This window comes from Platalea leucorodia (assembly GCF_965183815.1).
Source record: "Platalea leucorodia genome assembly, chromosome: Z".
In the NCBI taxonomy this organism is placed as follows: Eukaryota; Metazoa; Chordata; class Aves; order Pelecaniformes; family Threskiornithidae; genus Platalea; species Platalea leucorodia.
Window position 1 is genome coordinate 62,990,228 of NC_138858.1, and position 25,545 is coordinate 63,015,772.

The 25,545-nt window shown below is 35.4% G+C and overlaps 1 protein-coding gene across 1 annotated transcript in view; it reads right to left on the reverse strand.

The window, feature by feature from the left end:
- Nucleotides 1–3,905: 3,905 nt before the first annotated feature.
- Nucleotides 3,906–25,545, reverse strand: part of FBXL17 (F-box and leucine rich repeat protein 17) — a 292,563-nt gene continuing 270,923 nt past the window's right edge. The window contains exons 8-9 of the mRNA XM_082336203.1: nt 20,064–20,206; nt 3,906–5,760 (exon numbers count right to left, since the gene is read on the reverse strand). Coding sequence (XP_082192329.1) covers nt 5,623–5,760; nt 20,064–20,206 — 281 coding nt within the window. The 3' untranslated portion in view covers nt 3,906–5,622. The remainder of the gene's footprint in view (nt 5,761–20,063; nt 20,207–25,545) is intronic.

The following is a 25,545-nucleotide window of genomic DNA, read 5'->3' on the forward strand; positions in this document are numbered from 1 at the left end:
GACCTTTATTTGTGTGCTACCTTATTCCAGTTTGTGAAAGTGTCTCCAGTCAAGCAACCACAGCTGCAGTGGTGGGACTTTTAGCCTATTTATTTGTGTCAATCTGAGCCTAATGCAGACAAAGATCCAGAGGAACAGCTGAGCTATTTGTCTGTTCTTCAGCAACTCAGATCATCTACAGTGATTGCATCTGTGGACAATACACGCAAGGAGCCAAGCACAGGGAGGTAACGAATCTCAAATAATTTAGTGACCTCAGTTTTATGTAAAACAAGACTTAAAAATATAAAAAAACCCATAAAATAATGAGCTGTCTGCTAAAAGCAGGACAGACACTCTTGGTATAAACACTGTTTAATGAACAGCCAGTGAATTCTTGTAACTAACTTTAATACTTTCTCCCTTTTCTATTCTTCTTTCTTTACTGAAAGGAGAAACAGCTCATTTCATTTGTATGAGAAGTTTAGGATGAAATATTTCACTCGGTAATATGAAATGTTGGGGTTCTCTGATTTAACTGTTGTATAATATCTCATCCATGCGACAGCTCTGTTTCCTTAGTCATTTTGTCCTTCACATTGCAGCAGTGGATCAAGCAAAGCAGAAATGCTCAAGAATAGGATATTATGTTAGGTTTTTAAATTCCTGAAAGAGTATAAGCAAAAAGAACATCACAGAAACACAATACCAAATGAATCGTTTCATTTGCTTGAACTGTGGATATTTGACATGTGTAAGTTTCTTACCCTGAGGTTATTGATGCCTGTAGTTTAGTTGAAGATATTTAGTGGAGGCAGTCAGTTTGGCCAAAATTTCTTGGTTGTGGAATAAACAACTTAGAAGTGAAATTTCAGAAATTACTCTCACTACCTAATCATCCTGATGTGTTGTTACAAAACAGTATTTTATTTTATTCTTGCTTGAATTTAGCCATGCAAGCATAAGATATATAAAATATTTTATAGATATCTAAAAAACCTCAAACCCTAATTTTTTTATCTTTATTTTATGACATGGAATTAGAGTATTTTCATTTGCTTTGGACTTGATGTCCAGCATTAAATATTTCTGTACTTTTGTCTCTTTCTAAAAAAAAAAAAAAAGGAAAGTAAATTGTGTGCAGTTGTCTGATCAATAAGCAGCTGTCTGTAAAGCTCAATGTTTTGCTCTGCATACACCCACTTGTCAGCTCAATGCTACTTCCCAGGGTGAGACTGACTAGAAGCAGAAAAAAGATGTAGTAGATCAAGAACAGTTGAAGCATAAGAGATTACAGGGATTTGAGAGCTTAAACAAATATTTACCAGGAAGTCCTTAGCTTAATTTTGATAGACTTTTGCAGTTAAAAAAGTCTATTTCTTTTCCTCAGCAGAACTACAGACAATTTAATGAGTGGAGCTGTTTATAATGTATCAAGCAGAACTAGGAAAACACCACACAATTCTGTTCCTAACCTGAAAGTAGGCCTTAGTTTTTTTAGCTTGCAAACCTGATCCAACATTTGGGCAAACAAAAGCTCTTTCCAATTCCTCTCCTCCACTCTGAAAACCAATTAAATGCAGAGTTTTCACGTATTTCTCAACAAAAAATAAGTGTCTTGTGAATCAATGTCTATACAAACTGAAAAGAAGAGGAAAATAGTACTTGAACCTTCCACCCCTTGTCAAAAAAATTTTCAAAACCAGAAAGCCCCTATTTTAAACAACTTGTATCATATTCTGTATTCTCAAGATCAAGTACAATACTGACAGAAGATGATAATTTCAGATATATTTTTGTACAAAGAAATTATATTACTAACAGGTATGTGGTAACCCAAGAGTTAATGCTACTGTTCCTCATCAGATGACTCAATTGTAGTTTTAAGGGTCAGCAGACTTCTGTAACCAGTGATACTGAAGAAAAAAAGAAGTTCATGTTTGTAAATGTCTACATTATAGTCTTATATAACACTATCATATATGGGAACTGCCACATGAATTCATCAACTTGTTGTTTAAGATCACATCACCTGAAGAAGGCTCTGTCAGCCTCCTAAAAAGCTTGCTTTGTGCCTCTGTTATGTCTTCATGTAACCATTGTGTATATGTGACCTGCTGCCATTCATTGATTTTGTTCCTGTCAATGCCACAGTTTATTAAGCATCAGCAAGGCCGTATTTATTTCTTGAGAATCTGGGTGGATGTCAGTGAGCTCACGTTGAAGCCAGCTAAGAGCCTGAAAAAATTAACTGTTCATTATTCTTACTAGGGCTATTTTGTCATTCAAAAGGGATTACAACTTGTTTTACCAAATACTGTTTTTGAAAACCCAGCTAGATAGATTGGTAAGTAAGTTTAATAGTTCTACAAAACTATGAAGGATGGCTCAAACTCTTTTGCAGGACCTACAGAGGAAGAAATGTTTTCTGTGAGTGAACCCAGTGGGGTTCTGGGGCCATGGCTGAGTTTTGAAGGTTACGCAGAGTCGGTTGCTGTAGGAGTAGCACAGAAGACCTTTGGATAATGGTTTTGAGATGCTGAAAGTCACTACCAGTAGCCACCTGTGACGATCCTGGGATCAGTTTATCCTTTTCTGTAATATTTTTCAGAGAAGTTCACTTTGTCCATGCTCAAAGATGACTAGAAGCTGCCTAGTACTACACAGAGAACTTGCTGAGAAGGGGGGTATGCCAGCTTGGATTTGGCAACACTCTAAACTTTCCACTAATCCAGGAGCCTGTGCAGAGTGAATTTGAATCTGCATGCAAAACACCATGGTAGCCATTTCCCCTGGTGGGACAAATTGCTTGAGGACACTGCCTTCCACATCGCCTTTAAGTGGTGGGAGATGGGTAGAGTGACCACCAAGTGAACTATTTGAGTGGCATTAAAACAGAATTACACCTGGATTTAGAAGAGCGAATGACTGAAAATAAAGGTTATCTGTCTTTTTTTCTACAAGTTAAGCTTAGTTAAGAAAGCACTTAGAGCCTGCCTTAGCCTCTTCTTCTGCAGGCTGAACAAGCCCAGTTCCTTTGGCCTAGAAATGTCTTTGATAAAGGAAATGCTGAGCCACAGGTTACCTACCTTAACGGCAGGTTCCCACAAAGATCTTGAAGGAACAAAGATGTTTTGTCAGTAAAGAAGGCCAGTTGGAAGCTAGGCAATCCAGCATGTAAGCTGCCTGTGAGTTTTTGAATCCACTGTAAGTTTTGAGTAAGAGAAAAAGGGTAATTTTTGGTTTTACAGGAGGCAATAGCTTTTCTTTTTCATTTAAATGGTATTTCCCCTAAATAACATTTCAAAAGTTAAAGAGTGTGCAACATTGTTATTTATTCCTATAAAACTACTTAGGAGACATTGATTTATTATAAGGAAGTTAAAGAGCTGTCTATGACAACACTGCAGTTTGAAGAACATATTTCCGTCTAGAATTCTTGTACAACATAAACTTCCAAATTATGTAAATGCCAAGATTCATGGAAATTAATTAGCCACACTGAAATCTATAAAGATTAATATGTTCAGCAAAATAAGAGAGAGATGAATAGCCAGTAAAAGGCAAAACTACTGGAGGTGACCTAATGGCAGAAGTGAAGAGAGATGACTAACTAGATCTGTAATATATAAAAAAACCTTAGAGTTATAGAGTATTTTAGATTGAAAAAGATCTCTGGAGGTCATCTAAAACTGTGTCACTCATAACGGGGCCAGCGTGGATCAGTTTGCTCAGGACCATGTCCAGATGAGTTCTGCACATTCAAGGCTGAAGATTTCAGTCTTTGTGTTAGCATAGTCTAAGTACAGCCAGCAGCACAGATAAACAGAAGACACCACATCCTTTGTCTTTATTAGAACCCATTGCAAGATCAAAGGTTTCACGAAAAAATAGAAACTTACAAATTGTGTGAACAGTTTTAATGCACTCATAAAAAGACATAAAATGAAAAATGACTAAAATTCTGTACTATATCTGCAATATAATCCATTGGCTTTATTCTAAAAATATTGTTGCCATTTTGCAGTAAATAAAAAGCCTAGCATTACACATGTTCACATGTATTTACCACTTACTTAAAGCAAAAACTTTACCATATATTTTTTCCAGAGAAATTAGTTCATCCCCATTTTGAAAAGTCTAATAAGAAAACATTCAACAACCTCACTGGAATTACTGTGAGCTGACATTTCTGTTGTAAAAAATTACGCTATGGAAATCAACAAACAGTTTTACAGAGAGTTATACTGCCATACTAAACAAGCTTCTAGGTTATGCTGCATTAGACCTTCTGGATTGGCAAAACATTTTGACAATAATGGCAACTCCTCAGCTGAAGCTTAGGCATTTCATACTTTGGATTAAAATGCTGTAACCTTTGAAAAACAAATATCCAGTGTTACACACCTGAAAACATTCTTAAACAAATGGTAATACTCTAAAGGTTAATGCAACTTCAAATTGAAGCTGCAATGTCTGTATTTTCACTATCCCCTGGTCAAATTTAACTCCTTAGAATGCAATGTGACACACAGAAAATTAATCATTTTATATTTACTCTGGGTATTTTCTCGCATACACTGTATTAAGAAGCATCTGATCCTACAAAATGATACCCACGATGGGACTCGTGTTTAGATGGGCTTCCTGAGGTAAGCACTCAGGGCATTGTAAGATCTGTTGGAAAATAACAACCACACTGGAAATGAGAGGAATTGTATTATTGGCTTATTCCCATCTGAACTTCCTAATTCAGCAACATAACAGCATAGTCAGAGGAGGCAAGTTCATTTAAAAAAGTACTATTTTCAATCAGATATTTAAACAATGTCTGTTAACTTATTTCTGATAGTTGGTGTATTCAATTACTGTTTGACTTTATGAAGTGGGAACTGGTTATCAGTGTTAGGTTAAGCACTGTTAACTCACTTATAAAAATGGCAAGGTGGAAAGATTTGGAAATCTCTACAGCATCTCCTATTTTCAACAAAACAAAATGAAAGAGGATATCAATTCTGTTCAGTGATAGAAAGAAAAGAAGTAAGATTGTCCATTAAATATCCATTCTGTCATTAAGATCATTTACTAAGATTTCTGTTTAAAATAATGATTTGTATAATTATCAACATGTTTATAACAAAATCACAATTCTTTGTAGATTTTCTTACTACTGTGCATCTTAAAACTCCTGGGGTAGCTTTAGTAAGTAATAAGTATCAAGTTTAGCTCCCAGTTTCAACACAGGCCTCTGTTGATCAACTGCACTGGTGCTAGCACTGAGTTACCATTTACAAATCAAAGGAAACACACATGACCAAGGCAAAGTAAACAGAGGAAAACAAGCTTAACATCTTCTATAACTTAAACTATCCAGAGAACTAGTAGGAATCCACTTCAAGAAATCTGCCATAGTCTTTTATATCTTTTATGCAAACAAAACCATGATGCATTTCTAAAGTTTTGCTTCAATATTAGTACTTAGTTGTACAGTACATTAAAGTCAGTGTACGGCTTTTGCCATTTTACTGTCACCTCTGTAAACTCACAATAATATTGCATCATATGAAAGGTTGTGAATCCTCTGCAATCCCCATTAGAGCTACTGAATGTAGCAGAGTGGAACTGTTATGTTGGTATAGGAAGTTAAGAGGCAGTAGACATATTGGGTGTCCAGCCCATTTGATAAGCCCGTTCCAATGTCCTCTTGCAATCCTGTAGTACAGTACTGAAGGTTATATGTGGATACTGCTGCACTAGCTGCTCCACTGTGGCTTCATTCACCTGCAATCGAAGAAAAGAATCTGTGATGTGCAAAAAGTGAATAAAAAGGGCAACATTATACAAGCTAAATGAACGATTGAACTTTGGACTCCTGGGAGAACTTGCAGGATCGGGCTCTTCACTGATACTATAGGTTCGGGTGCATTTATCACAAAACAAATATACAGAATGCAATGTTCTGTTAGAGAAAAAAACAAAACAAAACAAAACAAAACAAACCCACACCTCAATTTTATTGTGAAGGGAGAAGTTTTATATAACATTCTAGTAAATACTGTTTGATTATTTGCAATTGTAAGCAAACAGAAAAGACAAATAGTTTCCATTTGAAAACAGTTTCATTTAGAAAACTGCAACAATGCTTAACAATCTATTAAACTATTTTCATTCCAGGCTTGACTATGCTGGCCACTCATAGAGCCCCAAACCTAATTATTCAAAGAAAAGCCATTCTGTTTAACAAAGTGCTGCCCAGACTAACAGATTTCTATCTTGAAATAGAAGCATATTTATTCAAACTTGCTCAAGCACACATAGGTTTGAAATGAAAGATTTTCTCGGCTTTGGAAAACGAAAATTGATTACATCTATTAATTAATTTATGGCACAGTTATGATACTTTTACACATACTAAGTAGTAACTCCAAATTAACCTTACTGAAATGAACTTGCACTGTGTCGAAGCTATCAATGTGGCTGCAATGAAAAAATAAGAGATAACATGACTAAACATGGGGAAAAGAATGCAAAGTATTCTATATTGCAGGTAGATCAATTTACCAATTGTCAATATAGGTCAACTTTTCCAAAGGTTAAAAGTCCTGCATGTCTTTACATACATCACTGGTAGTTTTTATGTTAGCTTTTTGGTGTGAGGCTAACACTGCACAAAGGGTTTTGTGGGCAGAAATGGCGCAATCAATAATCAAAACATACAAGCTTGTCGGGTCTGGGATGTCCCTCCGAAATCTTACACATCAAAGGTAGCACCTTTATTCTTGATTAGACAAGGCAACAAGGCAATCAGACAAGCCTAGCTAAACCTAACACCTTTACAATGGCAGCGCTCTGAGGGCATTAATTTGTCAATTATTTTTAAGATGACTGCAGTTGTATCACAGAAGTGGACAGTTTTCTTCAGCCTTTAGATAAATAAAAGATTAACCTAAGAACCATAACTTCTAGGTAGCTCTCTTTGAAATCTTTGCTGAACACTTGGGCATTTTAAAATGCATCGATACTACATTTAAATACTGAACCACCTAGATCAGTAGAATGTACAACTGATATAATGATTTGCTTTCTTCCCCATGGTGTTCCACATTCAAGGCCAAAAGTAAAAAACTAGACTAAAATGTTTACTACCATTACAAAGATCCATCTTGGGAATAATATTTTAAAGCACAGTGACCACAGTATCTAATAATATATTTGTCCTTAAAAGATAACAAGGAACGCATCCTTCTGAACAGTGATTGCACCCAATGACAAGGATAAATGAAAGGTTCAATATCCAGTTCTTCTGCTTTGATAATAGAAACACTCAATCTTCATTGGAAGTTTCATCTAGCTGAGACTGACTTGGATAGAAAACTGGTTCAACTTCCCTTCATAGCACAAACTGTACTCTTTTGGCAAATTACTACGTTACAGTAACATCTTCCAGTGCTGAAAAACAAGAAGTGACTTTTAATAAAACAAAATGAAATCAGAGATAGCACAAATCCTCCAGAATATTTGATATTTATAGCTGAATACATACTTTCAAACTGTCAGCAACACTTCATAGAAATATTTCTTGGAAGGGAAGAATCCCCTAAAGTAGCAGCATTTGTTACTTTTTGCCTATTCAGAAATAGTCAAAAGCCTCTTTTCTTTAGATTTGTGGTGCAGACAGCCATGGCAGAACCTATCATACTACCAGAAACTTCTCTTAATAGTTAACTCAGCCACAATGAAGATGCTTACCACAGACAGCTGCTCACTCTGCTCTTTCTTAATGGGAAGCTTAAGAGATATTGTTTATCTACTAGGTATCTGCAAACATTACTAGTAGACAGAGGTTATTATGATTTGACACATACCCGTTGGGCTTTATTTGTTAGAACAGCATGGATATTATGGCTTTAGAGCCAACATGATAAGGAGATTTTCTGTTACAGGAAACAAATAATAAGGAGAATTTGTTACAAAGATGATGTTCAAACACAGGAAGATAGGTAATGATCTCCATGTCCTGGTGTCTTTGACTCAGGACTGAACACATTTCCAGAAGCTACAGTCTAGCTAGGTATAAGGTAGTGTATTTACTACAAGGCTAATTAAGCGAAATAGCATGGGCCATGATACTCGGGAAGACAGATGATGTTACAATGGTATCTTTTAGTCTTAAACGTATGAAGAAATCTATGGTAAACCACCTAGGACTAGCCAATTTTCCTAAGTTTTTTCTGATACAATTGTAACTGGATAAAATAATATTTAATACAATTGTTACTAATTGCTATTATTACTTTACTAAACAGGAGAAGGAAACTTTTGGTATTGAATGCCAAATACAGTTACAAAATAAAAAAGAGCATGCAGAAGGCAGGTAAAACCATTGCAGAAGTGACACTGACAAAAGCGGCTATTTCATGACCAAAACCTGAATACTAGAAGGTTTTCTGCATTTTTGCTGGAGTGTTAAATGAACATTTTAAATTATTAGTTTCATCCTAGACAATAACTTGAGTGTTATTAAACAGCAAAGTAGTGATAAATCCTATGTACACATTTGGAACCATAACAGTTACAGAAAGAAATTACTTTGAGTTTAAAAAATTGAGTTTACTCTCATGATAGAGGAAAAAATTATCCTCCAAGCTTCATGATAAATAATCAAATACATGTAACTTTTAGTTAAGTGTAAATATTTTTAATCCTAAGAAAGTAACAGCAAATAGTTAAAAAATTATGCTGGACAAAATAAATTCAATATAAGATTACACAACAGAAGAGGGAGAAAAAGGATCCTATTTGGCAGTGGGACAACCTACATGGATCTCAGGATGAGAAACAAATGTGGACAGTTAAGCCACAAATGATCCCCTACCAGAAGATTTTGAAAGCTTTTCTTTTACCATGAGAAAAGTCAGGTCAAACACTAAAACAGTCTAAAATTTTTAGTGTTTTAAACTTTCTGTAGTACTGGACTAAAACTGCACTATCTAAAAGACAGGAAAATAGAGAAATCAAAATTTTGTTCTTTGTTAATGAATGAGATAAATAATAGCTATGTCAACTCCCTTAGTATCCTTGTCATCAGTTCCCTTAATGGTAGGATTAAGATGAAAAGAAGTCTTATGCCTAGCCATTAGAACACAAGCTTCTGTCTCTTTGTTAAGACCCAGTCTGGCTGGTGATAAAACAAAAGTACTGAATGCCATTGCCAGAATAAATTCATTACACAAACAGAGCAATTTTCCCTTCTGAGCTTGAACAGTCTTGTAGAATGAATGAAAACTAGAAATCTTCACATCTTAATATGCTTTAAAATGTTATATTTTTCTTCCGCAGAACTTTCATTAATCTTCATCTTTTGAGTTGTCAAAAGGAAGACTACTGTCTGAAGATAAACTAGTTAGATTATCAATATATAATCATTCATTTGAATTTGAACAGCCCTTCAATTATGTTTTAACACATAATGAAAGAATGCAGTCCTTATCATTAAGAGTCAAGGTAATAGGTGTGTGTAAATCCTGGTCATCAAACAGGAAAAAGAAAATGACAACAAAGATTGGTTTGAAACTTATTTTTTCTTGCTGAAATAAGAATTTATTCCAGGCCAAAGAACAGATTCAAAAAAACAAAGGAGAAGATGGGTTACAGAAACTGGCATGAATAAGTGATATCATCTCCTTATAACTCAATTAAAGCAGTTACCTAGAAGTCATGATTTTGAATCCTTTTTGATTAAAGACACCTGAACACATATCGCCTATTTCCCAGGAGAATATACTTGACTTTGTGACAAATGTTATCTGGGTGGGACCTCCTTAATTTCTTCTTCTGATGATAGTGTGGTTATGCAGAGAGTATTTAAATATTATCTGCACTAGAGAAAAAGAATACTTCCTCATGTGATAATTAGGAATTCATCTGGGAAAGAAGAACATGAATACTCATCTAGTCCATATGAAGTGGAAGAACATTCACAAAAGGGTTTTAGGAATGCTTCTTTGGAGGACTTTAATCTCACTCTGCTAGTTGTAGTCATAACATGGGCGAAATATTGTGAAAAATGAGAAATGAGTGTTCAAAACTCTTCCTCTCCTTTAGGTAAAATGATCTACCTACAACAGAAAGCTTGAAAAACCCCTCCAGTCTGTAAATATTTTTCCCAGAATAAACTAACTGGCATTTATGAGCTGATTTTTCAGGTTCAGGATAAACTGACACTATGGTTTTCTATTAATAAGCTACTCATGGAAAAATATTCACTCAGATTTTTGATCTGGTGTGCTAGACTTACTCATCTGGTCTGATCACCAGTACTTACTGGCTTGGTACACCACTTACATCTGCCACGGACCACCATGAGTAATTTCTTTTATATCATGTTCCACAAGTTCTCATGGAAAAAATCAAACTGCAAGCATAAATAGTTACTAGATAATTTTTAGGTTTGCTTTTAAATGTGTCACGTCATTTGACAGAACTCTAGTGATAATTTCAGAACTGTTTTCTTTCATTTCTAGATTCCAAAATCAGGAATTTCTAAAGATATCAAATGATTCCAAAGGGCTAGGGTCTATTTTTCTTTACGTTTTGCTTCCATTATGCTCCTAGGATGGATCTTATTAAATTCAAGGGACTCAATTTTTCCTAATCCTGTTAAGATAAATTAGGGCTTACAATTGAAACCATCAGTTGAACTAAACATTTCTTTTTAATGAGACTGGTAGCGTCATTCACAAATAAGGAACAGAAGCAGAGGTTTAAGGACTTTGCCTAAACAGGACTTTCCTACTTACTTTCAGTTAACCTGCCTTTAGTTGATATCATGTCCAGGAGATCTCTTGGATTGCAGTAACAAGTGGCACATAAAGGGGCTTTAAAAAGCTTTGGTTTTAACTGAGAGAACTCCTTTACTATACTTCTAAGAAGAATTGTAAGACTGCCTACTGATCGCAAAAACTCCTCCTATAGGTGTATCAAGGGCAGTCTTAGAATGCAGTTCTGATTCTAAAGCTACTGAAATGTCCCAAGAATGTCTGTGGTGTGTCATTTAGAGCAATACTGAAAAGGGAGAGTAGAGTTATCATCTGAACTGCAAGTTTTATGCTGCTCTACACAGTGAAGAAGTATTCACCATTAATCTAAAAGGTTTCCTATATAAGGAAAAGCTTCAGGGTAACATCCAATTCACTTGATAGTTGAAAAGAAAAAGTTATCTCCATTCCAAGTTAGTAACTGAAATCAATAAGCAGCCATATAAAAAAACCCCAAGCCCCCCCAAACCTAGGCTTACATGCAAAAATCTCAGACTTGCAAAACTGGATTAATGCAAAGGTGCAGTATTGAACTTCTTAGAAAAACTTGCCTATTCTCCTCAGTGGTTCATAGCATCATACAGGGATGGACTGCTGAAATAACTTTTGCATAGTGTCTAATCTAGCCCTTGGAATAGGCATGTGGCTAGCTGATTTTGGAGAGTGCTGACATCATGGGCACTCTCCTCCTGAAGACCGTACAGGTAGGTATCTTCAGTTATATAACTTTATAGGCCAGTCATTAATAAAAAATAACAGACCAAGTTATAATACGGTTAGTCTGCAATATCTGTGCAGAAAGGCATTAATAACATATAGAACTGCTAGCTTAATTTTAGAAGTCTAGTACTTGTAAAGAATTTTAGGGAAATGTTAGCAGGTGAGAACTAGCATTCACACCAAAAGATTTTGAGGACTGCCATACAGATGATATTTGATAATAAAGACTAGCAGGGCACTAGTATTATCATTACCTTTCTACATATAAAGAATCACAAAGCCATCTTTACACAAAAGAAATGTAAATTGATTTGTTCTAAAAGGGCTTTCTTATCATGTTACTGACTTTTTTGCTTTAGGGAGTCGTATTGCAGCATTAGGGATACTGAAATTTGTGTGCGTTTCTGTTTCAGTATACATGGAGTAGTACTACATGAAAGCCAGATTTGTATATAGTGGACAAAGAAATGACTCTACAGTCTTGGTATATGTGCATAATGATGGATTTCGGACACATTTTATGTTCCAATTTCTCTAATATTTGAACAAAGAAATCCAAAATATACACACTTGGAGCTCTTAAGAAACACATTTTCGTACACATTTTCTCTTCTGTAAGCTGTAGTTTGCTTCTTCAAGTCAGTGTCTTATAAAAAATGCACTTCATTTGATTTTTTTTCTGCTAATAGTTGAACGAATTATATTCTCAGGTGGCCCAATTATAACTGTTGCCTGTAGCCGTAACAAAATTAAAGATTTCTGGAAACGTTTTGTGTGAAGTGCACTTGATCAGCTAAGGCAGACATATTCCACAGAGTTTCAGTGACTGCCCTCATGCCCAGGGGCAGAACCTTTGTTTAGGACTTTAATAAAATAAGAGCACTACCAATATTAGCACAATATCCTATAGGCCAAATAAAGTCCCTTATGGTTTCAGCAAAGAATGTACTTTGACTTAATGGATGCTGTTATTAAAAATAAAAACAAAAACCAAAACACACGTGCACACACATACAAACACTGTATTTGTGGACTCATAAATAATGAAATTAACAAGTACAGTCTGATGTACTATTATTATCATGACATTCAACAACTTAATTGTGTTAAATCTTAGCAATTAATTTCCCACTTATATTTGGAAAGGGGAAGGAGCGGGTAAACAGAAATATCTGTAATCTTTTCTGTCTTGTGAAGTGAAATAAGTGGAATACACAAACCTTCTAATAGTCAATGGTAGTACTTCTGGAAGGATTTCAGAAAAAGTAGCAAGGTTGCTTGTGGAGTATAGCTCCTTTAGAGTTCTTTGCTTAAATCTCAACAGAAGGGTAGAGTCCTAGAGGGATGAAATTCATTGTTGTGGTTGTTTGCACAGGTGAGTGCTATTGCCTCAAACTGCCAGTCCCTGCACCATTGCTGCAGTCACTGCATTACTGCAAACTAAGAAAATAATCCATTTTAGGTCTCTGTGAGTTTGTATAGTTTTCTAGGAGAGCCATCATTTCAGGGCTTGCTGTCCTAATCAGTACTGCCAACACAATATTGAATATTAAAGTTGTATAAGTGATAAAGTTTTTATTCTCAATTCTCTTTGCTTATTGTGAGGGTTTACTTTTCTATTAAATCAGAAAAGCCATTCTAAAGGAGCTGGTTGGTTGGTTTGCTAATTCTGTTCATTTCAATCAGATGAACTTCTTCTAGACTCCACCTATACAAGATTTCAAGGTAAAAATATTACCAGTATCATAAGCATTTCAAATTTATGATGAAACTTTGTGTGTTACTTTGTTCTTACTTACAAAAATTGCAGTTAATAAAGACCCATATGCAGTGAAAATACAGTGTTTATTTATATAGTGATAAATATTCTTTCAGATTACTTTCTGCCTGTTGAATTAATAGCATTGAATATTTTCCTTCCTATTCTGCTACATTAACAATAATTTGAGCACATTATTGTAATACTTGTCAAAATGATGGCCTGTAAAACTAATAGAGAAATAATTCTCAAAAGTTGCCAGCTGGCAAAAATGACTGGAAGTTCCAGGGGCCAACGCTTCTAAAAATTTTTTCTCTTTTTTTTTTTTTTTTTTTTGTCATAAAAATGCTGACTACTTCATGTTGCATTTTTCCTTAATAGTTAGCCTTATCCTGATTTTGAACCATTGATAACTGAGGGCCCATCTTTCTATTACAGTATGACATGGTCAAGTGGTTGCTTTTTAAAAACAAGGACAGACTCAACTCAGGAAGATTCCATCTTCAGCCTACTGCCATGGATTTGTTGCTGAACTATCAGCCTGGAAGATAAAAATCTTTTGGTAAAGAAATGGTTAAACTAGAAGTACAAAAAGTTCAATTTATATAAAGAATCCTTTTTATATTTTAGCAGATGCTTTTATTCACACACGTTAGCTAAGGAAAAAGAAGTATTGTTCACTCTTTTAAAATTGTTGTATTGAAAACCAAAGTGAAATAAATGCTATTTTCCTTTTGTTGTGGGTTAGCAAGGATAACTTTAGTTTCCTTCTAATGGCATTCACAGATTTTATCAATCTAAAATCTTTATCATTCATAGAGAGACATATCAATGGCAGCTCCTACATTATACATATAAAACTTTAAAAAATACAGTGTATCCTTTTTAATATGCAGCAACGTAACTTGAACAAATTATAGTGATTTAAGAGAAAATAAGTGCTATAGAGTTTTTCTTAAAGGGAAGGATTGGGTATTTTCAATCCTCTTGAACATCACAAAACCATAATTTCAAATCTCAAAATGAAGCCCTTAAAATATAAAAGAAGAAATAGTAGCAATTTGTCAGGTTTTTTGATCAGGCTAATGATAGTTAGCGTTTTCTAAAGGTGGAAGGCAAATTGCTGTGACAATTATATTAAAACAAGCCAAGGCTCTGTACTCTCGCTGTTCTACTGTTAATTAAGAACAGTTTAGCTCAAAAATGTATTTGAAATTTAAAGATGTATCTCTAGAAACTAAGATCTTATCTCTTTTTCACTTACTTAACTTCAGTTACAGACTACCTGTGTGAATTAAAAGTCTGTGGATGTAGGGTAAAAATGTTTCCAGTCACGTTTACTAACATATATCTCTCTATATAATGGAAAACTCTTTTTGCCCCGAGTTGGTAAGTTTTTTTCACAAGCTGGCATTTCCTCATATACAACAGGAGCTGCATCCCATTAGGCTAATAATTTGCAGTTTGCACAGGATATATATTTACAAATATTTCTAAAACAGATCTTATAGAAGGATAAAGTGATAAATTATTTTAAAAATCTACTGATTTTCTAAAAAACTTATTCTTACCTAAGATGCAAATGATTTCTTAATGGATCATTTTTATTTTTAGGGGTCATCTATCTTCCTTCCTATCTGTGGTAATATAAAAGAGTGTGTCTTTTTGTCAGTTGTACTGACCATCAATTTCTGTGCTCTAACATCTCAGTAATATTGTAATAGGAAATACATGCTATGATTCACATGAGAAAGTCATCTGGAATACGCTACAGGCTTTCAAAAGTATTTTCATGAAAAGCAACCTGAATTTCTCAAAAAAAAAAAAAAAAAAAAGCAAAAAGCAAGGAATAAAGCCCATGATGATCTATTAACTGAAGTTATGTATCCATTCACAGCCAACTTAGTCAGACTCACTTCATTTCATTCACACATAGCTGTGAATGTTGAATTTTGCACCCTCTGTTTTTCAGTGTAATTTTTCTGCATATTTTCCCAAGAAATGTCTCTTCCATTTATGTGTTAGCACTACTGATAACCATTGCAAATAGTACCACAGCTATAGGAAAAGGATCTTGAAATATGAAAATCTGTGTGAGAAAAGTTGCAGACTCTACAGGAAGAATATTCTGACACATTGTTCAACCAGCCAAGCTATCAGCTAGAAAAACAGATCAAGTTTTTAGCTACTATTTCCTAGGTGATACCCAGCCATTTTCCACAAAGGTGAAGATTTCAAACTGCCATTATTTAAAGATATTTGGGTTGTTGTGAAATCACAATAAAGAAGTGCTACAAAGACATCTTTAAATTGAGTTCTAGCAATAAATAGCATAAAGAACGTCGCCCTCTTTCTTTGATTTATTTTGTAAACATGAAATACAAAATATTTAGAAATAATTAAGTAACTACAATAAGTAAATATGATCTAGATTAGTTTAGGGGTAGGAATGTATAGAATTGTGTTCAGAAAAACAAGCTTGAAATGTGTGGATTTGAACCTGTGAATCTGATGTAGGCATCATTTTATGCCCTTAGGATGCAAGTACAGCTCTTAGGAATCCTGATGTCATAGTGTTTGTGGGAGAAAAGGAAGTACCCCATAACTACCCACACCTCTCTCAAAGTATTTAAAGTATTTAAAGGAAAGGACGAATTATACTTTAAAATATGTATTTTCCCAAGCTGTGATAAAAAAATACAGAGCTACAATTAAAATTTGGTTTGAAGAATGGACAGTCATATTCTCTTTTTGCTGTGGGGGAACTGAACTGAGGTGAAATGAATATAACCCCTGGTTCTGGAGACAACTCTGTGCCTTTCTCAGTATTTACTGAGGTGACAATTCAGAGCTTCAGTGTACCCTAACAGTACACAAACCAGCTATGTGTTCCCATACACCCATGTCAAGTCCCAAAACACAACCTTGGGCTGCAGCCCACAACAGCACAGCACACCTCTATGCAGAGAAACTGGGAGTTTGTGGTTTTGCTGTGCTGCCAGAGCATCAGGAAGAGGCAACATCAGGGAATGAAGCCTGGCTAACTGCCCCTGGGAGTGGGGCACAGCACGAATGTAGACTGTAACACCAGAATGCAAAACAGAAATACTATGTATTTTATGCTTTTTCCAATTACAAACCTCTAAAATGTCCTGCTTAGGACTTAAATAACTACTGATTTTATCTCTTACTGCTTTCAAAACAAATGGAGACTCAGAATGGATACATTTCCTTTTTATGGAACACATGACTTGTGCAGTCCCAAGTGCTGTCAGGTGCCTGTACAGACCCACTCATACATATGCACACAAGTACATACTTGCACACAGCTGATACCCTGTACTGTGAGAGGGATCGGGAGAAGGGTCCTAGCTGCTTCCAAGCACGTGTTGATGTTTGTATGCAGGCAACTGGGGAATTTCATTGTCCAAAATATAGGTACTTAAAAATATTTAGGATCTACTTTCTGAATGCCTGAATACTTTTGGAAGTCTGGATCATAGTCTCTCAGTTCTCTGATACAGAAAACTAATGGTATGTGTCTCATTGTACCTATGGTGTACAATATAGGACCCTGTAGAGATCAAGCTAGCATTTCCTGAGCTATTCACAGAAATGGAAGCAATAAGTTATACTACCACGTCTATATGACAGTATCTTATGAGCCTTGCTGAGTGCTAATTTTCCTGGACAAGGTAGTGTACTTTGGCAGTTAGGCTGCTATCAGGACCTATGCCCATGTGTCCACACTGCCCTGCACCTTTCCAGTAGTACCAGTTCGTTCAGAGCTCTCTCCAGGCTTCAGAGACCACTGCTGTGTAGTGCAGGGAAAGCCAAATTTGCCTATGTCATGGAGGTGCTAGGGAAAATTAGAAAAAAAGGAGACATTTGCTCAGTAACATTGCCTCTAATATTTTTACATTGAAAAGGATATTTAGATTTTGTGTATCTAAGCATAAACGTGTTTTCTAAACCAAAAGTCTACTATGGATAGTTCTGAAAGACTTTCAGCATTTAATAATCTTTGACTTTTTTCTGTATGTGATTTGTAAATAGTGATTACGTTGCTATTTAGCAACACTTAAATGTTGAAAAAATAGTGTTAAAATGCTTATTAGAGAATTTCCAACTTAAATATATTCCCTCATTATGACGACCTCATGGTAAAGTCAGCATTTTTTACGAGACTTCTCAACACAATGACATTTATTTTAAGGCAATGACCATATTGCTCCTGTGGTGTGCATGTTAGATGGTAAGAAACATGACAAAAAGAAAGGTCATGGCAGCAGTAGTTTGATGAGAAATGAATAATTTGATTATTTTCATGGTGTGGATCAATAATGCTCTGCATCTACTGAAGCACATTGCCTGGAGGCACTCAGATAATCAATGGCATAAAACAGAGCCTGCCTTTACCCAGGCTTGCAGCCTCTCTGATCTTTCTTGGGAGGACCCTTGACGCCTCTAATTTATGTCAACTGCATATCAAAGAAATTCCAAACAGCCTGGGTCATAAAGAGTATTTTAGTGGTAACCATTTGAAGTCTACTTACATATGTTCCTTACGTAACTGTCTTTAAGTACTTCCCCTCCAATGCCTGGGAATTCTTAGAAAGGCATAAATGCTACCTGGTACTAGCGTAATAGTCAGTACCTTAGAAAAGGAAGGCTGGCTAGAATGGGCAAGTCTTCTAACCGTCTCTTCACTGTAAGCTGATAATAGTCCAAAGACAAGAATTTCAGTCAACGGGGCATTTAAATAAACCCTTCTGCACCACCCAAGAATTCTCTTTAATGATGTGCCGGACACTGACATTTTAAATTTAATAGAGCAGCCACTGGAAAAAATTAGTTCTGCATGATATTGGGGAGAGACAGTTGAAGACATGATTTTGTTCAGTAATTTCTCTGTTCATTTGCAGTGGAAAAAGGGAGCTGGCATCTTCTAGCTGCCAAAAACTCTTAAGTCAAGGATAGTTACTTCATTCTGTCTGTGGAGCTATTTTTCCCATCAAGGCTTTGCAAGCAAGAAAATAATTCCAGTGGTAGTCCTACTACTACAGTGTTTGCTGTGACAGCATTTACTCATTTCTTAACAAGTTTTATCTACCATACTTTGAATACTCGTTTACCTGCACACACACACACAAACACACACACACACATACACAAACACACACGCACTTGCGGGCATGCAGTCAACATTGCTTTTCTATCTTCCTTGAAGCTTTTTCAAAAAATATTTCTTTTTTCCTTTTAGCAGTTGACTTTCATAACACAAAAGATCACGTATAATCCTTCGTAAAGAACTAGGAAAGCATTAACCAGCAATTAGAGGAATACAGACTGTAGTACATATAGTTTAACTGATGAGGTAGTAAAACTTGTTTTCAGCATCAAGATTATTGATTTTCTATAGCAGCTGAAGACAGGATAAAATTATTGCACTTATTAGATCTTTGTTGATTGTTCAACATTAGCTAAATCCACAAAATAAATATATGTGTAAAATCAATCAGGTGACTCAGGGTCAGATCTAATTCCCAAGGTCAAGTAACCCTTTGAACATTCTTTAAGTACATAATCTCAGCACAATCCATCAGACTCACTCACACGCTCTTTTCGTCTTGTGGCTCTTATAAAACACTAATGTTTAGGACATTAAGTGGAGTCAGCTTTAATAGACAGAGCAATTCTTCCAAAGTGTTCAACCTCCCCTCAAACTGGAAACTGTCTACGGCTGGGTTTGCAAAATGCTATTTCTGACCTTACAACTGACCTGGAAATTATTATACCTTGCTAGCTGAAATACTGGGTTTTGTAACTGTCTTCTATAAAGCACTGCAAGGCATGCAAGGTAGTGGTTTTGAGCAACAAGTTTCTTAGACTAAAAACCTGTGTTTCCACAGGCTGTATCCAATCAGAAATTTGCAAGCCTGAGAGACATGCTTATGATGGGCATCGCAAGCTGGACATTTCATTCATGATGGCTGGAAAAGAAACAATCCCTGCAGTTACATTTGAAGATTTGAGATCAGAGACTCTGAACCTCCAATGACTCCTAGCTCTTTCTGCTGTGTTCCCAGGCCTCTTGATCTCTCTTCTCTCAACAAAGACATGATTCCTGAAGGCTATATACAGGGTGAGGTGGAGCTGGACTGCCTTGTCCTCTTGTCTTCTAATGATAAAGTGCTAAAACTTAGAGACATTCTTAATATATTCCAAGTAGGAAAGCTATATAATAGGAAATTCAGTATGTTTTTTTCTTTTTTTAGCATTATAGTTTTATCAAAATCCTTGTCCTTGTGTTTTCAAAACCATTATATATAAGCAAAAACACAGATGTATAGAAAACCACCGGAAGTAACACTGAAGTATTTTTATTATTCTTTTGTTTCGTTTTTTTCATTGTTTTTAAAAAACAAAGTAGTCTGTCATAGTAATGACACAACATACCAATCACTTTTAGCCAAAAATATTCAAAACCCTTAGACTTTTTTTTACTTAAAACTTTTGTGAGCACCTCAGGCTGTGGGTGTAGCCTGTGGGTATATTTTGAAAATCCATGTCAGCAAAAATTTGTAATACTCTTTTTAGTTCACTTTTTTAGCTAAACATGTGAACACAGTACACTAAAAGAGTTACCACAGTAGTGACTACCAAACCTATTTGTACAGAAACACATAAACCTTCCCATCTCTCTCCCTTACTCACACATACACACATGAACACTCATTCTCACGTGCGCTCAGAAGCAGGCACCAGTTCATGCAAATACTCCTTACCTGATCGCATCTCATCAGCCCTAAATATCTGAGAGACTTGCTGCTTTGTGCAATTTGGGTGGCTCCATGGTCTGTAATTTCTTTGCACCATCCAACATCCACTGTTTCTATTGTCATGCTGTATCGTCCAATGGCTATCAGAGCTGTAAAGATATTAAAGGTATGAAATATATAGCTCGTGGAGAAGGTAAGCTTAGTTCTATGTATACACTAAAAGATGCTGAAATTAAATTTTGAGAAGCAATTGTATTGTACCTCGTAAAAGATCTTGTATTTCGGCATTTTTAACTATGAAATAGCTATCTTTTCAAATTAGGAATACACTCATGTGCAAATACATACAAACACATAAACAGATCTTCCTATATATTTTTCTATCAATCAAGATAAACAGACCAGTTAGCAGAGATATTCTATACAAATTCTTTTAATTACTTTTTTTCGAAGTATCAAGGATCGATTAACTGAAGTAACTATAGAATAAAAACAATTCTACCTCACTCTTCAGAGAAAATAACTGATTTTATACGATTAACACTTTTTTTTCAGCAACATAATATTCCAAAGACAGCACAGAGAATAACAGGACATTTTCTGTGTCAGTAAAACAAATGGTTTTAGAAAACCCTGCAGGTATCTTATGTCATACATTTTATATCTATATTCTAAAATTGCATTTGTTTCCCATTGTTCAGACTCATGATGTAATAACAACGATATGTCTCACTTTCATGTTTTCTTCATGAACACTTTTCCAATAAAAAATAAAAAAAATTAAAAAGGCCAGGAGGAATTAAAACAAAAACTTCAGCCTTTATAAAAGCAAAGGAATGAGTATCTCAAAGTTCTGAAAGGACTGAAAAATGGTAGGTAGGAGAAAGCACGAGGCTTCTGAACAGGCTGGGAAGGCTTTGTCGTGACATGGCTCGGCTAGAATGACAGAAAGGATACAAATCACTAGCACCCTGGTCACCATGGACTAGAACACTTCTCAGGAAATACAGGCTTGGAAACTGTTAAGTCAAGTTGGGATTTATTAACAGAAATGAGCAACACCCTTCAGCAGCTAAAATCTTAGTTTAAAAAAAAAGTCCAAGGCTTCTGGTGTAGAAGTCAGCCATCTGCATGTAGCCAAGGGGTAGGACGTTTACAGTTTTTAACTGTAGTTATAATGCAGTTGCTGAAAAGGAAGATGAATGAGTGACTTAATCCAAATAATGCAAGTATCTTTAAAGCGATGATTTTCCAGCAGCTCTGGGCCAGTTCTGTTCATGCTACAGAACCTACTGTCAAAAAAAGAGAAAAAAAAGGAGTTATGAATTGCTGGTAGCTCTTGATATGCCAGATGACAGTCTCAGATAATCAGGTTGTAACTGAGATATAGAAGCAGAGACGAAGAACCCACCTGACCTTGCAGTGGTTCTGTAAAGACCTGTACTGATGGTAGACAGCAGTAAGGATAATTTGATAATTTATAAATATTTAGGTGGACTTGATTTGCAAACATAATCAGCCAAAAAAGGCCAAAAACATTCTGAGAAGCTCTGGAAGGTGCAGTAGTACATAATTTTTTTCTTGGAGCAGTTCACCAAAAAGGACAATGATAACTGAATTTTGTCACCGACACAATGAACTTATAATACAATCATCTACATAGTTTCATTATGGTTTCATTTTTTTTTTGTAGGATAATACCAACTTCCTGTTCTCTTCACAGTACATTCCTAAAAAACAAGTCCTAATTTTGCAAATACGTAAATATATGTATAGCAGAACATAAACTTTGTACTTTTTTTTACATAGTTCTTTTAAAATATCACTTTAATAAAAATTACAGAGTCGGAAACTTTCTGCATCTAGTTTGCAATAATGAAAGGAATAGCAATTATAGATTATTGTAACACCACAGAAAATCTTATAGACTTTAAATTGTGCAGGAATACTGAAAGCCTGCCAGTACATTAGAATATTGTCAGTTAAATAAAATTTCAAATACTGTTGGTATTTTAATATTTTTACTAGTTCTTGTAAAGTTACAATCATATTCTGTCATTTTCAATGCTTCATGTAAAACTGATAAAGAGAAAAAGATCAATAGAGAATACTTTTATGGAAGTGACATAAAAGATCATCAGATCACACTGGCAAACAATTCTCCTAGTAAAGACATTAAAGGAAATTAGAGATATAATTTCTGGGAGTTCCCTCACAAGACTGAGATTAGAGAGAACGTAGAGGATCATGCTGTTGAAAGACCAAAAAAGGGTGTTATACTGTGTGCAGAATGCCCAAGACTAAAATATAACCTGAGAATCATTAGTCCAAGAAGCTGCCCTGAATGTGGCAAAACGATGGCTTCAAGCATGAAATTTCATGCAGGCATCTTCACATGCACATATTAAACAAATTGGAAGGATAAAATATTCTCTGTCTTATTCATATACACCACTTTATAACAGAATATTCATAGAAAACCATTGTATAACAAAACATAATTTAAAACATCTTAATTCGTTTGATATGTCACTGTTTGTATTTTGGCATTTTTGGGGGTAAAGCATTTAATTTCTAGAGCAGGACCTTAATTAAATCTCAGTTAATTTTTACGGATTTATTATATAAAGATAGAAATATTTTTACCTTTTACATAATGGAAAAAGGGTTTAATAATTATTGAAATAATTACAAAATAAATATCAAATAACAGATCATGAAGCCTCTTTGCAAAATTCACCTTCACTGCTTGTCTTCTGAACATCTATACTTTAACCAGCCAATTGTTATTGGTGTTACTTCTCTGTAGTATTAAAAGACTGAAAAAGATCATCCCTGGGATTTGGAAAGCATAAGTAAGTTTCCATAAGTCAAAGTGTATATGTATGATTTTTGGACTACATTGTCGTTACTATTTTCTGTCAATTATCACGAAAGCCAGAACACAACTTCAGTTATAAAATGAAACAACCACCATGTGTTTTGGTACAACTAGCAGTACTTACAAGACAATACAAAATGGAATAAAAAAACTCAGGATGTTACGTATCAATATGATACATAAAAAATGGAATGGAAACCAAAAAAATCCAACTGTGACACCCGGGGAGCAGGGCTTTCTAAGTGAACACATTCTGCAGTTCAGAAGTGCCAGACTGATTTTCAGACAACTGTTAATCTGTTGTCTTCACCTGTGTTCCACATTCATGTATATGCAAATAATTGAATGAAATTTCATGCTTTAATCAATCTCTGTGTCTAATCTATGCATCAGGTATGTCTTACGCTAACCATCGCTGGGGTATATTTTAGATTAGGGTCTGCTGAATGCATAGTATTTCTGTCTGTCTGGCCTTTCCCTTGCAGTATTCCTCACCACTGTCTCAACCCTAACCATTCCTACAGAGCCCCCAGATGTCAGATCCACATATTTGATTTTCTGTTCAGCAGTATTAAATAGCTGGGCATTCTCTAATACATAAGAACAATTGACAACATTTTTCTAATTTAATTACAAATGACACTATAAATCAGTTACTGCATTACAGATGGCTGAAGACGTATAATATTCTGTCACATGCTAGCAGAAAATAACATATTTATTTTATACTTTGCAACTCTTTGTCCCCAGATTACCAGACATCTTTCTGGAAAACCAAACATTTTGACAAGAGTGTACAATGTTACCCTGTAGTCATATATTGGAACAGTTCATCTATCAAACGCATAGAGGGTATGCCATTTTAAAACACCAATGACGATATTTTGAGAAAATGTCAATGTGTGAGACTGCACCCTCACAAGAATGCTCTTGGTCAGAGAAAAGATACTCTATTCAGTTTCTATCAGCACCCAACAGTGGAAGATAAAGAAAGGCCATGAGAACAGCTGAAAATGTAACATTACTTTTCCAAAAATACTTTTCTCACATGAAAAAAAATGCAGTCAGGGACTTTTTGAACTGGGGGTTATGCCTCTGTACTTCCGGAAGTTCATCTAATCAGTCTTGTAACCCACAAAATCTTTTAGGCTCCACAACACCCTGTGGCAAGGAGTCCCTGAGTTCAGCTACCTTCTCTTTTGAAAACCACCTTCCCTTGTGTGCTTTGAACCTGCCCTAAAACTTGATCCAGGACTTCCCCTTTTATGACTCCTTAGTTCCTTTGCAAATGCTTTCTGGAAATTCCAACAGACTGCGCCAACCAGGTCTTCCTGACTTCTTCAAAGTACCCTGTCTGATATGATTGTGAAGCACAACCTCTCTTAACAAAAGCTGTGTCAACTCTTCCCAGATATGTCATATTTATTCATGTGTCACTAATCGTACTCCATATTATTACTAATTTGCCTTACAGAGATGTCAGGTTTATCAGTTAATATTTTTCTGATCTTCCCTGAAACTTTTTTTGAAATACCTCTGCCAAGCGAGTTTGTGGTAGTCAAGCAGGTTTAAGTGAAGGATTACACAGTGCAGCTAGGAGCTCAGCTATTTCACCCTTGAGTTCTTCTAGAAGTCTTGAGTATACGCAGTTCTTGTGCTTGTATGAGCAAAATACTTTAAGCCACAAGTTTCAGCTAATAAAATGTTTGCATTGCTCAACAGCTTTTCTTCCGCTCTGCATTTGCCCACAATAATCAGAATACATTGCTATTCTCAGAAAGCTTGGCAGTAATTTAGCAAGGAAACATACAGTAAAAGTCTTACAAACTAACTTTGGATTCTGTGACTTAGGAACTTGTAGCACAATCAGCAGTAAAGAACAGTGAAAGTAAAGAATCAGCAGTAAAGAACAGTGTTTCAATACTAATGACAACTGGGCTTAAAAACATAGTGAGTGACCAAACAGAAGAACACATTACATTGAAAGTAAGCAGAGGTGGGTACACAAAAATCCACCATGGAGTTTAAAGATGCTGGCTTTGACATATGAACCTCTCTGCATGTGAATATTTAACAATGCATCCAATTCTTTTCTCTCCTTTTTTATACTCCCATTTATTTTGGCAAAAGCAAGATTTCATATTTCTTTTTCCAGAGCTCGGTTGGTGGAATGGAAATCAACTGATGTACAGGTCCTACACAGCAGAAGATAAAGTGTAGTGTCTCTAAGTGGAATTGGAAAATCACCCCACAGCCTTGAGCTGCATTAAGCAAAAATGTTTTCCAGTTGTAATGGTACTTTGTTGTAGCTGAGAAGGTGAAAGGACATATACAGGCCAAGGTTTGTAGGCAGAGGTAGCATCTTTTAGATGACTAGCTGGAACAGTAGGAAAAACAAGACAAATTTTGTCTGTAGTGCACCACCATTAAAAGCAAATAGTAATTTCACCTCATTTTATTTTAGACTGATTGAAGTTAAAATGACATAGCTAAATAGTAGCATCCGCTACTACAGGTAGAAATTACTGCCTTAAGAGAGAACAAAGGTCTCTGTTTAACTGTTTGTAAACTGTGAAACCAATGGTTGCAATGTGAATGTTGTCACGG